A 15,048-nucleotide genomic window follows, 5' to 3' on the forward strand; every position below is an offset into this window, starting at 1 on the left:
CTAAATTTTTTTTGTTGAAGACAACCAAAACCTCTAATTAACCTAATTAGCCCCTTATTACCCCTAATTAACTACTAAATCTTATTTAATTATTTAGAAATAACAAATAAATTGATAAATTAAAAAAAAAAAACTTAAACCACCCCCCAACCCCATCACCACCTGCCACCCTCCCCCTTCCACCTCCCCTGGTACCAGCCACCCCCACCCTCACCCCTGCCGGCGAACAGAATCCCTACCCCCCGCACCGGCAAACCCCCGCCCTGCGCCCCCCTGCGTCACCCTCTTCTTTTCTTGAACCACCACCCAACTCCGACACCGACCAAGCCTCCTCTCCTAAGGCTGGCCTACCCAGCCCAACCCCCTCCACTACGCCGACAGGAGACCCAGCCCTCTCCCTTTCAGCTACCGCGACGACCAGAGACCCAACCCCCTCCCTTTCACCCGCCGCGACCACCCACCCCTTACTAAACCCAAACCCGAAAATTCCACCCCTTATTTCCACAACCATAAACAACCCCCTCCTTTTTCCACACCCATAATCGACCTCCCCTTGTCATTTCAGGATGTGGGAAATGGAGTGGTGGCCGTTTTGTGGTGGTGGTAGAGAGGGGGGTGGGAGTTTTTGGGGTTAGGGTTTAGTGATGGGTGGGTGGTCGCGGTGGTGGTTCAAAGGAATAGGAGGGGTAGGGGGGAGGGACTTTGCCGGCGCCGGGGAAGGGGAGGGGTGGGGGGTTCTGGTGGCCGGCAGGGGTGGAGGCGGTTGCTACCAGGGGGTGGCAGCTGGTGATGGGGTTTCGGGGTGGTGTATGTTTTTTTTGTAATTTATCAATTTATTTATGATTTTTAATTAAATAAATGATATTTAGTTATAATTAGGGGTAATCAGGGGCTAATTAGGTTAATTAGAGGTTTTGGTTGTCTTCAACAAAAAAAAAATTGAAACAGGTTTCTTTTGGCCAAAAATTTTTTAAAAGATTTTTTCTGACAAAAAGAGTGTTATAATAGGTTTTTTCTGACAAATTTTGCAAATATGAATGAATATGCATAATGCACGTCTATCGTTGATGAAAAAAAATATGAAGTAACATAAAAGTACTTCATTAAACTTTTCATAAGTGTGTAAAAATTTACTACAGATTACCAATCCTAAAAGAAATACTTTGAATATTCCGCCAAAAAAAAAAAATGCTTTGAATACGGAGTAATTTTTACATTGTTAGAGACTATGCGATGTATTGCACAAAATACAGAGTATTTGGAAATAATTCTAAATTGGAAGCTTTATTGCATCTAACACGAGTTCTGGCTAGTTCTTGTGTCTTAATAATGCTTGTTTGTAGAGCTGCCAATTAGGGTAAATGGGTTGGGTTTAGGTCAGGTAAGTGTGGGTCGGGTCAACTCGAGTCAGGTCAATTTGGATTAATGTTGTAACCTATACGGGTTGGGTTCTGGTTGGGTCATGCTTGAGTCAGGTCACGTCGGGTCATATATCTTATCGGGTTTGGGGTGGGTTTAGGTCAGGTGAATAATAGGTCGGGTTTAATTCGGGTTAAAACGGGTAAGGGTCATTCTCGAATTTGAGTCGGGTTCGGTTTAAGTCAATAATTTGCGAGTTATAATCAGGTCTGGTCATTCTCGGGTTTAAGTCGGGTTCGATTCAAGTCAATAATTTGCGGGTTATATTCTGGTCGAGTCATTTCCAAGTCGGGTCATTCTTGGGTTCAAGTCGGGTTCGGTTCAAGTCAATAATTTGCGAGTTCGGTTCAACCATTCAAGTAAAGACAAAATACTTTCAATATTACGGAGTAACATAGAGTAGTTTTAGCTTTACGAAGTTATGACTTTACAAGTAGATTACAATATGGATTATTTCACGAGAATAATCCAACCTTTGTCTCATTCTCCCAAAATAATCCAACCTTTCGATTAACCCTGGATAATCCTAAGTTTGCTATTTATTCTCTCGCAGCAACCCTACCAGGTCACCTTACTCATTATAGCCGGTTGCAATCCATGTGTCACTTTCTCGTTGGTTATTTTTTTTATTTATTTTTATTTCACAAATTTTGATATTAAAAAAATAATAATAATAATCCTCCTTTCTTCCTCATCTTCCTTCCATGGCCATTCCTCCAACCCCTTCCACCACCTAGGCCAACAACACTGTGGCGCCACCCCTACCACCACTACCACCACCACCACCACAAACCTCAAAACCCCCACAACTTGACAACCAACTTATAACTCCACCCCCCAACCACGAACAATCCCCATCCACGACCCTACAATCAGACCCCAAAATTTTCAAATCCCCCTCCCCCCCTTTGACCTCCCATTTCCTTTCTTTATGGCTGCTTTCATTGGGGCTTTAATTCCAAGCTTCCCATACTTCTTTAATCATCATGAATCAGCAACAATAATATAATCTACCCATTGAATTAGGATGAAACAAATTAAGCCATCCAAAATCGTCAATTCCATACATATGGTCAGTGCCGATACGAAGATGTGGGTGCGTTGCGGTGCTTTAGATTGGTGGTCCGTAGGTGGGTGGTGGGTAATTCATGTGCTGCTGTAGTGGTGTGATTAGGTGGTGGTTTCGGGTTCTAGGTAAGCGGGGTTAGGATTTCGAGGTCTGGGTACTTGGGGATGGGGTTTTTGGTGGTTACGGGGTCTGAGTGAATGGAATTGGTGGTTTCTGTTTGGTGAGGTGAGTGGTTTCGTGACTGGGTAGCAAGGGGTGGTGGTGGGGTAAGTGGTGGCTGAGGTGGTGGTGGCAATGGCGAAAGGTTCAAGGAGGTGATGGAGTTGAAGAGAGAAGGAAGGAGGGAAAAAGAATTAAGAGAAAAAAAAAATTACCTGAAGTTCAGGTAACTAGTCAAAAAGGTTCGCCAGAAGATAATAAGTATTAAACTTAGGATTATTCTAGGTTAATCAAAAGGTTGGATTATTTTGGGAGAATGAAGCAAAGGTTGGATTATTCTTGTTAAATTTTCCTTACAATATAAATAGCATATATCTTTATTTAGCTAGTCAATATCTACAATAATAAAGATGTATAAAATAATAAGTCGAGTTAATTTCGGGTCGGGTCAATAACAAGTCATATTGATTTTGGGTCGGGTAAGTAACAGGATTGGGTTGATCAATTTCGAGCGGGTTAGTAACAGGTCGGGTTAAATTTAGGTCGGGTTACGAACAGGTCGGGTTGAATCAGGTCGGGTTAAATTCGTATTTTGACGGGTTAAAACGGGTTTGGGTCAATTTCGGTTCAGGTCAAAAATTTACGGGCTATATTCGGGTCGGTCATCTCCAGGTTGGTTCATATTCGGGTTCGGGTCTCAAATACTCGAGTTAACTCAGGTGTAGGGTTGGTTTCAGATCGGGTTCGGGTCACCATTTTTCCGGGTTTAGACGGGTCGATTAATAATCAGACTCGGGTCGGTATTTCAAGTATAGTCAACTTTTGACAGCTCTACTTGTTTGTCATCAACTTAAAACTAGCTATAATTGTGCTTACTAGCAAATTAGGGTTTAATTAGTAATTAAGTAAATATGTGGAGTAAGTTTTATTCAATAAAAATAAATTTTTCTCTGAAAAAATCAATAACACCAAAGAAAATTACTTGTTCTAAAAAATATTTTAATCGGCAACATTTTATTCAATAAAGGTGAAATTGGAGCCTTATTGTTGCTTCTACACTCTCCAGATTTAAAGCTTCTCTATTTATCTCAAAATTTGTCATATGTACGAAAAAAAAAAAAAAAAAAAAAATTGCAGAATCTTTCATCCTTTATTAAATTTCTAAAACATCTCAATCATTGAAAAAAAAAAGTTTCAAATTTAAAGAACATGTAAAATAAAAAGTAAATATGAATTATTATTTTATTTGGTTGATTGTGACTTGAATGTCTTCTAGAGTCTTTCCCTTTGTTTCTGGCACTAATTTTGCCACAAAGAGGACATTAAGGGCACAAGCTGCTGCATAGAAATAAAAGGTGCCTGAAATGAAAAAATAAATAAATAAACTTATATTTTCCCAACTAATGTCCATAATTAATTTTAAGCATTAAAAAAAAAAAAAAAAAAAATTACCTGCAGCACTGTAATTAAAGAAGAAATTAAAAGTGTAGGAAACTGCCCATGCACTAAGCCAGTGCACCAAATTGACCAGACCTCCTGCTACCCCCTTCACATTTATTGGGAAAATCTGCAAGGATTAACATAAGCATTAGCTTAACCGAAATCATTTAGATTAGGGCTCAAATGATGAATCCACAAAGTTATTCATAAGTGGCTAAACATCCAACTCAAAGCAAAGTTTGATGCAAAAGGGTAGATACTAGATACATAAACCATTTCGCATATAATTTTGCTTACAAACCTTTGTTATATGTATAATGTAACTTAAGAGTTTTTGGATGTTAAGCCACATGTTAATCAGCTATACATTTTCTTATCTCGATTTTGAGACATTTACACAAGGTGATAAAAATGCAGCTCGAAAGTTGCAGAAAGGCGCCTTCATGTACAGTCGTTAAGTCTAGGCATCAAAGGATGTAAGTTTTGAATAATAGTCGTACCTCTGCCATCATAACCCATGGAATCGCTCCAGCTCCAATAGAGAATGAGCCGATGTACAGCTGAGAGGATTGCAGATTATAAAAAAGGAACAGAGAAACAGCAGCAACATGACATATCATATTACTCATATAACATTGGTTTAGATTAGACGGCTTACCAATGCTCCTCCTAGGACTAGATACGGAGCCTCTGTCATGAAAAATCCAAAGCGCTGTATCACAATAACACCTCAGAATGATTAGAATCAATAAGACTCTATAATACAATCATGTAATGTAGGAGAAAATGTGTAGATGTTTTATGGAATCTATGAATTACCTTTGCTAAAAATGCTGATCCTACCAAAAAGCATCCAAAAAATGTTCCTGCAGATGAAACCTGCAATTCGAGTTATAATCTGTGTGCTCCGATATGAAGAATGTTGCAAAGATTGAACTTACCAACAAGAGAGGTTTACGTCCGCTTCTGTCCATCAGCACTGCACCAATTGCTGTTATAGGTATCTGCAAAAGAAACAATTTATTTTCTAGTTTCATTTTCTAGTACTTAATCTGATCTTTCACAAACTAAGTCATACAGTGATCTAAATACCTGTATACTTGCATACATTATGATTCCTAATTTGCCTGAAGGAAAACCTGATATTGCATAATGTGATTAGAAAAATTAATCAACAATAACAACTAAATAGAAAAACACTCTGGTGAGCTTATTGAACAGAAACATTTTTACACATTGTAAGTCCACTCTCTTACCTGCAGCAACAAACATTTCGCTTGCATAGAATCCCATGCCATTAGCACCACCAAGTTGTTGCAAAAGCATAAGTCCAACCCCAATCTACAAACCAAAAGATGTGTTCATACAAATGATACTATATTATACGAAGTACATAAATAGCAAAGACTATTTTTCTTGATAATCAACGAAATGTCTCTTGAAAAGCTGTTGTGTGCAGTCAAATATATGCTTCAGGTTGAAGCTTCAAAGTAAGATCTTTTTGGTTTTCTTTCATAATTAGAAAAATCTAGGTGTTAAGAATCTCACTGTGACTGAACGCTTATATCTCTGTTGGAAAAGATCCAGCATCCTGACTTTTGGCAAGTGTTCTATAGTTTCTATGTTTTCCTGTCATGAAAGAAAGTTAATCAATCACTTATTCAGCTATTTGGAGGACTTCTTCAAATCACTTTACATCAATGTGCTCTTACAATGTGATTATGATTAAGAATTTCACCTGAATTTCATATGCTTCAGTGGAAATATCAGCATCTTTCCCTCGAAGCATTCTCAGTGCAGTTTCGAACCTTTTCATTTGCCCTGCTTTTGCCTGCATTTTACTTTATTTTTCAGTACAGATGCACATATGGTAAGAGCCAATGACAGTCGTCACAGTCACATCTTACCAGCCATCTAGGTGACTCTGGTATGTAAATGAGACCGACCAAAAGAATGATACACGGTATGATTCCTTCAGAGTGCCAAAAATAGGGAAGCAAAAGAAAAAGCTAATATATCAGTGAGGCTTTTCAATTAGTCAAAACCAGTACTATTCATAATTTCATACACTTCAATGAGTATGTTATAGAGGAAAAATAACCTGTTAGTGCTAGCACTCGCCAGGTAAAAATTGTTCCAACAAAACAAGCAGTTGAAGCTCCAGTCACGATCATAAGCTGCAAAAAAAAGCACTATGAATCTATTCCTGCATTCTTTTTTTTTCATTATGCAGCTTAAATAGTGATAAGGACATAAGGTCATGTTAACATACCTGATTCAGTGTGCCTAAACCTCCACGGAGATTTTTTGGTGCAATTTCTCCTATGTATATAGGTACCTAATTTAAATAACATCAATACTATGTTGTCCATATAACTCTATATTGACAGGGCAGTATACGAAACAATGCAATTTTGCAAAAGCCGAAAACATACCACATAAGAGGAAACTCCAATACCATAGCCAGTGAGAAACCTTCCGATTTCAAGTAGAATTGCCTCCTAAGATATCAAAAAGATGAGTAGAATGCAGTGTGATCAGTTTGCAAAATTGATCTCATTGCAAAGTAGCTAATATTATTGGAGATATAATGATTTAGAGTGCACTTACCTGAGAGAAGTAAATTGCAACCCATCCTATAATGCATGAAGCAGTTGACATAGCTAAAGCCTGTTTTTATTAAAACACAACAAATTATTCGATGTTAATACGAGAATAAAAAAATCTTCCAGTATTTGATAGTCAAACGCGTAGAATGTCATTTCAATTGTAGGCATCAGAATGTTTGTTACCCCTTTTCGGCCAAAGTGATCAGCAATACGTCCACTGGTGGTTGCACCAAGCACAGCTCCAATGCTCAAAATAGAACCAAACAACGAAAACTGAAAGGTGCAGCAGAGGAAAATTTCATGAATGACACATTAGAGAAAGAAAGTCTGTTCTCAGTCTCAGTCCATGTAGTAACTGATTAATACTGCTGTTTAATTTCCTTAAGACTTCTAAGGCTTGTTCAAAGTCAAGTACATGACTTTACTTATAAAACTTATGACACTATTTCCATGACTCCAAATTGGTTGAACCAACTTGGTTTGCTCCTAATTTTCACTCCAAGCATTTGGTGACATATTTTACAAAGGCATAAACTTTATAGTATTACAGTGAAAGGTGTAAAAACTCTAAATCCTTAATATCAATATATCTATCATTTATCAGTGGTGTAGATCTTTATATTGCAATGGCTACAATGACATTAGACATTGGAAAAGCTTCTGTTGCTAGTTTGGTACTATATGTGCATTATTATTATGAATGACTTAAATTCTTTCAAGAGTGATCATTATACACCGTATAACCAAGGCTATTTTTTTGCTCGTAGCTCTCTTGTTTAGCTACGAATTTACATATGACCAAAATCTAACCTAACCTTAGGTGTCCCTAAAGTTAGGTACACCCAGATGTATAATGGAAATTGCGAATTCTTCAAAACACTACCACTACAATCTATCTGGTTGATGATGGTGGCCTGGTGAGTGGTGAATTTGGTGTTATTTATTGAAATAAATCAGAATCAAAAGGTTATGCGAAAAGAATCAAGAAAATGTAACTACCCCAGCTGGAAAGAGATCATTAGTACAATGCATATTTTACATTTACATTAAATCAGAAATTTATCTTCTTGGACAAAATTAAATGCATGATTATTTTCTTCATATAAAAGATACGTGTAGATTTTTGGCTCTCAGGCTTTTACATTAGGCTCTCTAATCTGTGTTCACTGATCATTGTCCAACAAGATATATAAAGTCTTAGGTGGAGCTGAGTCATAATAGTTATCCCGAAATATTAAAAGATATTCCTAAGTACGTCTTACTGTAATATTTTATCACGAAATATTAGTAAATACTCAAAAAATCAATTCATCCTAGAATAAATAAAAGTGTTTTGATCTCACAACAAATTATTGTGAGCCCACGGTCATACAAGATTAACTTATTTTTACATAAAAAAAAAAAAAAGGGAAATTTCTCATGTGTCGTCTAATGGTAAGTTATTATTAAACTGTCTCATATCAGATCATGCCACAAAATAATTTATGAATGCGAAAGTATAGTTAGCTTAAGATTATTAAACTACACTCACCTCTGCCACTGATAAGTTGAGGTCCTTAATTATAGATGTTTGAGTAGGTGCTGTATATCCAACCTATAAAAAATAACAAGCATTTTGCAATTTCAAACACAGATTTAATTAACAGTAAATGATTAAATCATAAGAACTAAATGAACTTACACAAGAACCAAACTCAAAGGAGCCCATGACAGCAACCATAGTACTAATAAAAACAACTAAATTGGACCCTTTATCACCATTGCCTTGAGAAGAAGACTTGTTTTCGTGGCCATTGATCTTTCGATGCTCGATTAATGGCTCCTTAACATCTTGCATAGCCTCTCTTGCACCAATTTCTTCGTCATGTTCAATAGTCATTTTGCGAAATAACTATTACAACCGGCTTTAGACGATAAGCAGAGTGAACTAACAAGTGACTCCTGCAAAGAGTTATATACCATGCAAATGCTAGTTTGTATTAATAACAAATTGACAGTAAACAATTAGTCAATAATGTGTAGAATTTGTCTTAATGTGGATAGATAAGCTGTCAAAGATTAAGAATATTAACAAAACAAAATTGAAGGAGATCTAATCAGAAGATAATGACATCAAATGTATATTATAACTTTGTAGCCTTTGTTTGAGAACTTCACCTACTAACCAAAGATTCTTTTGCTAAACCTCTTGTAGGTACCAAAAATAAATAAATACTGTTTTGGGCAATATATAATATATCTACCAATTATCTTGAGATATGTAATTACATTATTACATATGCTTCTTGATTTCTTTCATTGATAAAAACATTATTACATATACTTCTTGATTTCTTTCATTGATAAAAACCAATTGTCCTAAAACACGTGTGTACATTCCAGTGGTCTTAAGACACGTATGTACCTACCAATGGTCTTAAGACACGTATGTAAATTACTAATTACCTTAATATACTGGATAGTTTTCAAATGGCTACATTAAAATTGCAATCATTATAATAGATCAAATCTTAACCATTCATTAAATTTGACTAATCCAAACCTCAGACACGTATGTACTTGCAATCCTTCTTTCACACTGGTAAATAACTAATGATCCTAATCCAGACACGCAATTTCTGACTAATGATCCTAATTAAAATTTATAAGTAAATTTTAATGATCTTAAGACATGTACGTACTTACCAGAAACTCACAAGTGAGCTATCCCACATTGTGCTTTTTTTTTTTTTTTCAAACAATCCCACAATACAATTTGCTATTAATCTAGTATAAGTTTAGTGAGCTTACAGCTTACTGAGCTACTCCACCCATATTAGTAAATAGTAATGGACCTTATCCCCAAACATGTTTTTTCTTTGTAAATTTCCAATACCACTCATTGTCACCTCTATCATAATGAAAGTTTATGATGAAAATGTGGCAATGGAGATGGACTCACATTACTATGCAAAATGACATTAGATTTTCTTCAAAAATTTATACACAAATAAATCCCCAATACATCATAAAAGCTTCTATGAAAATAACTCCCTTGCAATTGAAAAACTCTCCAATTCACCTTAGTATGCTTTTTCATTTTTAATTGATACTGTAAAAATTTTAACGATTTCAATCAACAAAACTTCTAAGACATTACTTTATGCAAGTTTTCTGATAGCATGAAACTTAATCAACTTCTAAGACCTGAGGTTTCCCCATAAGCTGTTTTCGAAACCCTGCCATTTCCGTGCTACATAAAACATTTGCCATTTAGACTTTTTGTGCTACATAAAACAAACTACAGGTAAAGATAAAGTTTATTACCTGCAATTAGAACTAGACATTGACGAGAGTCACAGATTTCTGATAGATGCAACGCTTCTCCAAATTATGTTCGGGACTTCAATACGCAAGGACAACCACAATGGCTAAATATTGCATAGAACTGCACACATATTTCAACGAGTTAAGGACAACAGACACAACCATATATTCCACTTCCCTGGCCATTTCTTTGTGCAGTTACCTTCCCCTCGAGGTCGAACACTTGCTTCTACTCATGCTTGATTCAATGCTTGGATTGAAGCACCCAACACAATCAATAGAAACACATACGTATTACGTAGTATTTTAGTTGATAAATCATACTCTTACATATATTGTAATTTTAACATGATAAGGCCCTATTCTTTGGACTTACTTTCAATTCAGCTCAGTTCATAGCTTTATTTTAACTTCATTTCAGTTCAATTTTGCTCAATTTAGCTCAAAAGAATTAGGCTATAGAGTATGTTAATTCTACTGGCTTCTTTTTCTTCTCCTCGATTGTACTATTCATAGACATAATAGCAATGGAAAACCACCCATCTTCTTCGATCTATCCCTCCGTTGAACTACTACCTTTTTCAATTTTTCCAACTGTCTCACTTCATAGTTCATTTTCCCTTCCAAGTTCCAACCAAAAGAACTTATTACTCCATTTGAATTAGGATTAATTAACATCATTAAATTCCCTTATAATTATGTAAAAGGCCAAGTATGTTCGAGAAATAACTAGTAAAAACATAGATACATACTCCGTATATCTTACTCCGTACTAAGATAGCCATAAATGTATCAAAAAACAGAATTTTATTACAAATATTGAACAAGTGAAAGCAAATACCAGTATTTTTGATGGTTTACTGTCAATTAACACGTAAAGGCTCGTAATCTAAAAGAATCCAAAACAGAAGGAACATATTCCAGTAATTAGGAAGGACCAAGCAGGCTTTTTTTTAGTAAACATATTGTTAAATAAGCAAAAACATCACACATTACATCAACTAAATCCCTCAAATTTCATTTATAGGGGTTTATAGGATTGATTGTATTCAAATTTGAAAAATATGTTTGGTGTTTCATTGGAAATCATCGTCCTATTTTATGACCATTTTTCTTTTTAATCTAGACTCTCTAGTGAAACGGATGGAGTTTAACGTTTTTGTTAGATATTGTAAACTCCTAAGCCTCGAGTGTATTCCATTGATCAATATAAATAGGGTTACAACGATGAGTCCTAATCTTGTTAGGAAATCTCAAAAGATATTTACAAAATATGCACAAAAATATATCCTTCTATACAGCATATTAACAGAATAATTATCATATTCTATTACACCCCTGCAGTCATAGTGGTAGGAGGACGTACGCTGAGACTGGATCTAAACTCCTGAAATAGTTGTCGAGGTAGGCCTTTGGTGAAAATGTCTGCAAACTGATAACGTGATGGAACGTGCAAGACCCGTACATGCCCCAACGCCACCTTGTCACGAACGAAATGAATATCCATTTCAATGTGCTTGGTGCGTTGGTGCTGTACGGGATTATGAGATAGATAAATTGCATTGACATTATCACAATAAACAATAGTGGCCCGCCGTAGAGGACAATGTAACTCCAAAAGAAGGTTACGAAGCCAACATGACTCGGCAACAACATTTGCGACGCCCTTGTATTCTGCCTCTGCACTTGATTTCGAAAGTGTAGGCTGACGCTTAGATGACCAGGAAATAAGATTGTCCCCTAGAAAGCAACAATAACCTAAGGTCGATCGACGGGTGTCCGGGCACCCGCCCCAATCTGCATCAGTATAAGTAATCAAGTTTGTAGGAGCTGAAGGATATAAATGTATCCCATAATCAATGGTTCCCTGAATATATCGCAAAATGCGCTTCAATGCATCATAATGAGCCTCTTTGGGATCATGCATGAATAAGCAAACCTGCTGAACTGCATAAGCTATTTCAGGGAAAGTAAAGGTGAGGTACTGTAATGCACCTGCAAGACTGCGATAAAGTGTTGGATCATGAAATTTAGGTCCACGGTCAACACTAAGCTTGGATTGAGTACCCACTGGAGTCGCCGCAGGCTTACAACTAGCTATACTTGCACGCTCTAAAATTTCCCGGGCATATTTTTGTTGCGACAAAAACAAAAATGAAGGAGTACGAGTGACGGCAATGCCCAGAAAGAAATTCAAAGGACCCAAATCAGTCATTGGAAACCCTGTGCGCAAGTGAGAAATGATGCGCTCACGAAGCAAATCTGATGTAACCAACACAATATCGTCGAACATATAGTTGTAAATATGCCATATCTTTCCCATATCGGAAAATAAATAAAGAGTTGTCACTCTTGGCAATAACAAACCCCATCTGCAAAAGATAGTTAGAAAAACGCTGATACCAGGCCCTTGGAGCCTGTTTAAGACCATATAAAGCCTTGCGTAGCCTGCAAACATAGCCTGGGAACCTCTTGTCAACAAAACCAGGGGGTTGATGCATGTACACACACTCATTCAAATCACCATGTAAAAAGGCATTTTTTTACATCTAATTGATGAATAGACCACTTACGAGCCATAGCTAAACTCAAGACTGTGCGAATGGTGGCCGGTTTAACAACCGGACTGAAAGTTTCATCACAATCAACACCTTCCACCTGTGACCTGCCATCACAAACTAAACGAGCTTTGTGTCTTTCAAGATCACCATTAGCATTTAATTTATGACGAAACAACCACATGCAATTAACAATGTTCACCCCCGTAGGTCTAGGAACCAAATCCCATGTCCCCGTTTCAATCAAAGCACTATATTCATCACGCATCGCGGCATTCCAATTTGGGTTGGAAAGAGCTTGTTTGTGATTTTTTGGAAGGGGAGACCTTTATGACACTTGAGAAGGGGGAGAAACAATGAGGCCGAATTTTGGGTTCGGTTTAACAATTCCGTGTTTAGATCGGGTTTGCATCTTGGAGAGAGAGGGGGAGGTCGAGTAGGTGTGAGTGGGGGTGCCCACGGAGTGGTGGTGGGATGTAAGTGGAGGAAGAGTGGTGTGGCGGGGTGCTCAGGCTGGCAGGGGAGGACTGCAGGGTGCCTGGGCTAGCAGACTGGGGCTGCGGGCTGCCAGCGCCTGCTGGATAGTCGCGTTGCCTTGGCTGAGCTACTGCCTGGCACGCTGGCTGACCAGCGACCGCTGGGTCAATTGGCCTCGGCAGGGGGCAGCCTGGCCTGCTAGGCTGTGCACTGCAGCGTGCTGGCCTGCTGGGCTGCTTGCTGCAGTGTGCGGCAGTGTGGTCTGCAGGCTGGCTGCGGTGGGCTGCAGTTGGCCGCGGCCTACCTGTGGACCCTGCTGCCCAGCATAGTTCGGGTTGGCTAAAAACTGGAGCATAGGTGAGGGGTCATCGGAACCTAAAAAATCATAGTCCGAGGCTCGAAAATGGCTGAGATTTTTATATGGCAAGGTATTTTCATCAAAAACAACATGACGGGAAATAATTATTTTTAAAGTGTTAAGGTCCAAACATCGATAACCCCTATGCTTGGTTGGGTAGCCTTGAAAGACACATGGTGTTGACCGAGGTGCAAGTTTATGAAGTATGGTTGCCGATAGGTTCGGGAAGCAAAGGCAACCGAAGACTCTAAGATGGGTATAGGACGGAGCAACTCCAAATAGAGCTTGAGCCGGAGTAATTTGGTTAAGCGTTTTGGTATGAAGTATATTTATGAGATATGTGGTCGTTTCCAAGGCATGGTGCCAAAGAGACGGTGGTTGGGAAGCATGAAACAAAAGTGTACGCTTAACATTGTTAAGAGTACGAATCATGCGTTCAGCTTTGCCATTTTGTGAAGATGTGTGTGGACAAGAGAAGCGGAAAACCAATCCATTTTTGACACAGAATAATTTGAACGGATCATTGTCAAACTCACGATCATGATCACTTTGAAAAGACTTTAAGGGACGTTCAAATTGAGTTAGAACATATTGTCGAAAATTAAGAAAGGTTTGAAGAGCTTGAGACTTGTAAACAAGAGGAAAAGTCCACACATAATGAGTATAATCATCCAATAGAACAAGATAGTATTTATGACCCTTTTCACTACGAATAGGAGAAGTCCACAAATCGGCATGAATAATATCAAAAGCAGAAAAAGTAGTACTATTGGAATTATGAAAAGGCAAGCGAATGTGTTTTCCCAACTGACAACCTACACAAAGATTGGAGTCATGCTCCTTATTACAATCAATCAAATGTTTACTCCTAAGAAAATTAAAGTCGGGTGCCCCGGGATGTCCTAATCGGTTGTGCCTAGTAGATGGAGACAAGGCTGTGAGAGAGGTGGCTAGACAGGTTGATGGTGTTGCGGTCACTGGATACAAGTCCCTCGAACTATTGCATCTGGTTATTACCTTCCCTGTTTGAAGATCCTTCACAAAAAAACACTAGGATCAAACTCTGTGGACACAGAATTATCAGAAGTAAATTTTCTAACAGAAATTAAATTTTTGATAATTTGTGGAGCTAAATAAACATCACGTAATTTTAGGGATTTATTTGCAATAGTGGAATGACCATAACCCGTAATCGGAATGCGTTGACCGTTTACTACTTGAATATAATTATGCGTGCTTAGATTAAAAAGGGGTAAGAGATTACCAGCTTGATTGGTCATGTGTGATGTTGCACCGGAATCCATGTACCAAGATGGGTCATAGTTCTGAAAACCCATTGTTGTGAACGCATTGCCGAGCTCCGTTGGGGTCATAGCTTGACCATATTCTAAGCCTTGGGTTGAAAAGTGGTGGATGTTGCTGCTGTGGTGGCTGGCTAGGCCTCGGTGTGGCGGCCCACTGCTGCTATAGGTGCGGGAAAGGGGCATAGCCCCACTGAGGGGCCTGCTGGGCTGGCTGGGAGCCCCATTGTGGCGCGCCTTGCTGCGGTGAGGTGCCCCATTGGGGTGCGCCTTGCTGCTGCTGGGGTTGTGGCTGCTGTTGTGGCGCTCCCCGGCCACGCCCTCAGCCCTTGCCACGGCCGCGTCCACCAGC

General features: G+C 38.3%; 1 protein-coding gene across 1 annotated transcript; it reads right to left on the bottom strand.

Annotated features, from left to right (window-relative positions):
- Positions 1-3,836: 3,836 nt before the first annotated feature.
- LOC145571104 (sugar transporter ERD6-like 16) lies at positions 3,837-8,575 on the bottom strand. The gene is made up of 18 exons (XM_081630190.1): positions 8,378-8,575; positions 8,228-8,290; positions 6,880-6,969; positions 6,698-6,757; positions 6,523-6,588; positions 6,360-6,425; positions 6,189-6,264; positions 5,995-6,059; positions 5,826-5,918; positions 5,636-5,716; positions 5,344-5,428; positions 5,180-5,226; positions 5,029-5,091; positions 4,907-4,966; positions 4,746-4,799; positions 4,588-4,647; positions 4,100-4,214; positions 3,837-4,006 (listed from the first exon to the last, which is right to left on the bottom strand). The coding sequence occupies exons 1-18, from the start codon at positions 8,573-8,575 to the stop codon at positions 3,885-3,887; spliced, it is 1,464 nt and encodes a 487-aa protein (XP_081486316.1). The 3' UTR covers positions 3,837-3,884.
- Positions 8,576-15,048: the final 6,473 nt, after the last annotated feature.

The sequence above is a fragment of the Chenopodium album genome, chromosome 12 (assembly GCF_948465745.1).
Source record: "Chenopodium album chromosome 12, dcCheAlbu1.1, whole genome shotgun sequence".
NCBI classification, from domain to species: Eukaryota; Viridiplantae; Streptophyta; class Magnoliopsida; order Caryophyllales; family Amaranthaceae; genus Chenopodium; species Chenopodium album.

Excerpts from the sequence above, each read along its gene's own strand:
- LOC145571104 (XM_081630190.1), bottom strand. The coding sequence starts at position 8,575 with ATGACTATTGAACATGACGAAGAAATTGGTGCAAGAGAGGCTATGCAA. Across the intron at positions 8,291-8,377 it reads CCTTTGAGTTTGGTTCTTGT|GTTGGATATACAGCACCTAC; the intron begins GTAAGTTCATTT and ends TATTTTTTATAG. Across the intron at positions 6,589-6,697 it reads TTGCAATTTACTTCTCTCAG|GAGGCAATTCTACTTGAAAT; the intron begins GTAAGTGCACTC and ends TTGATATCTTAG.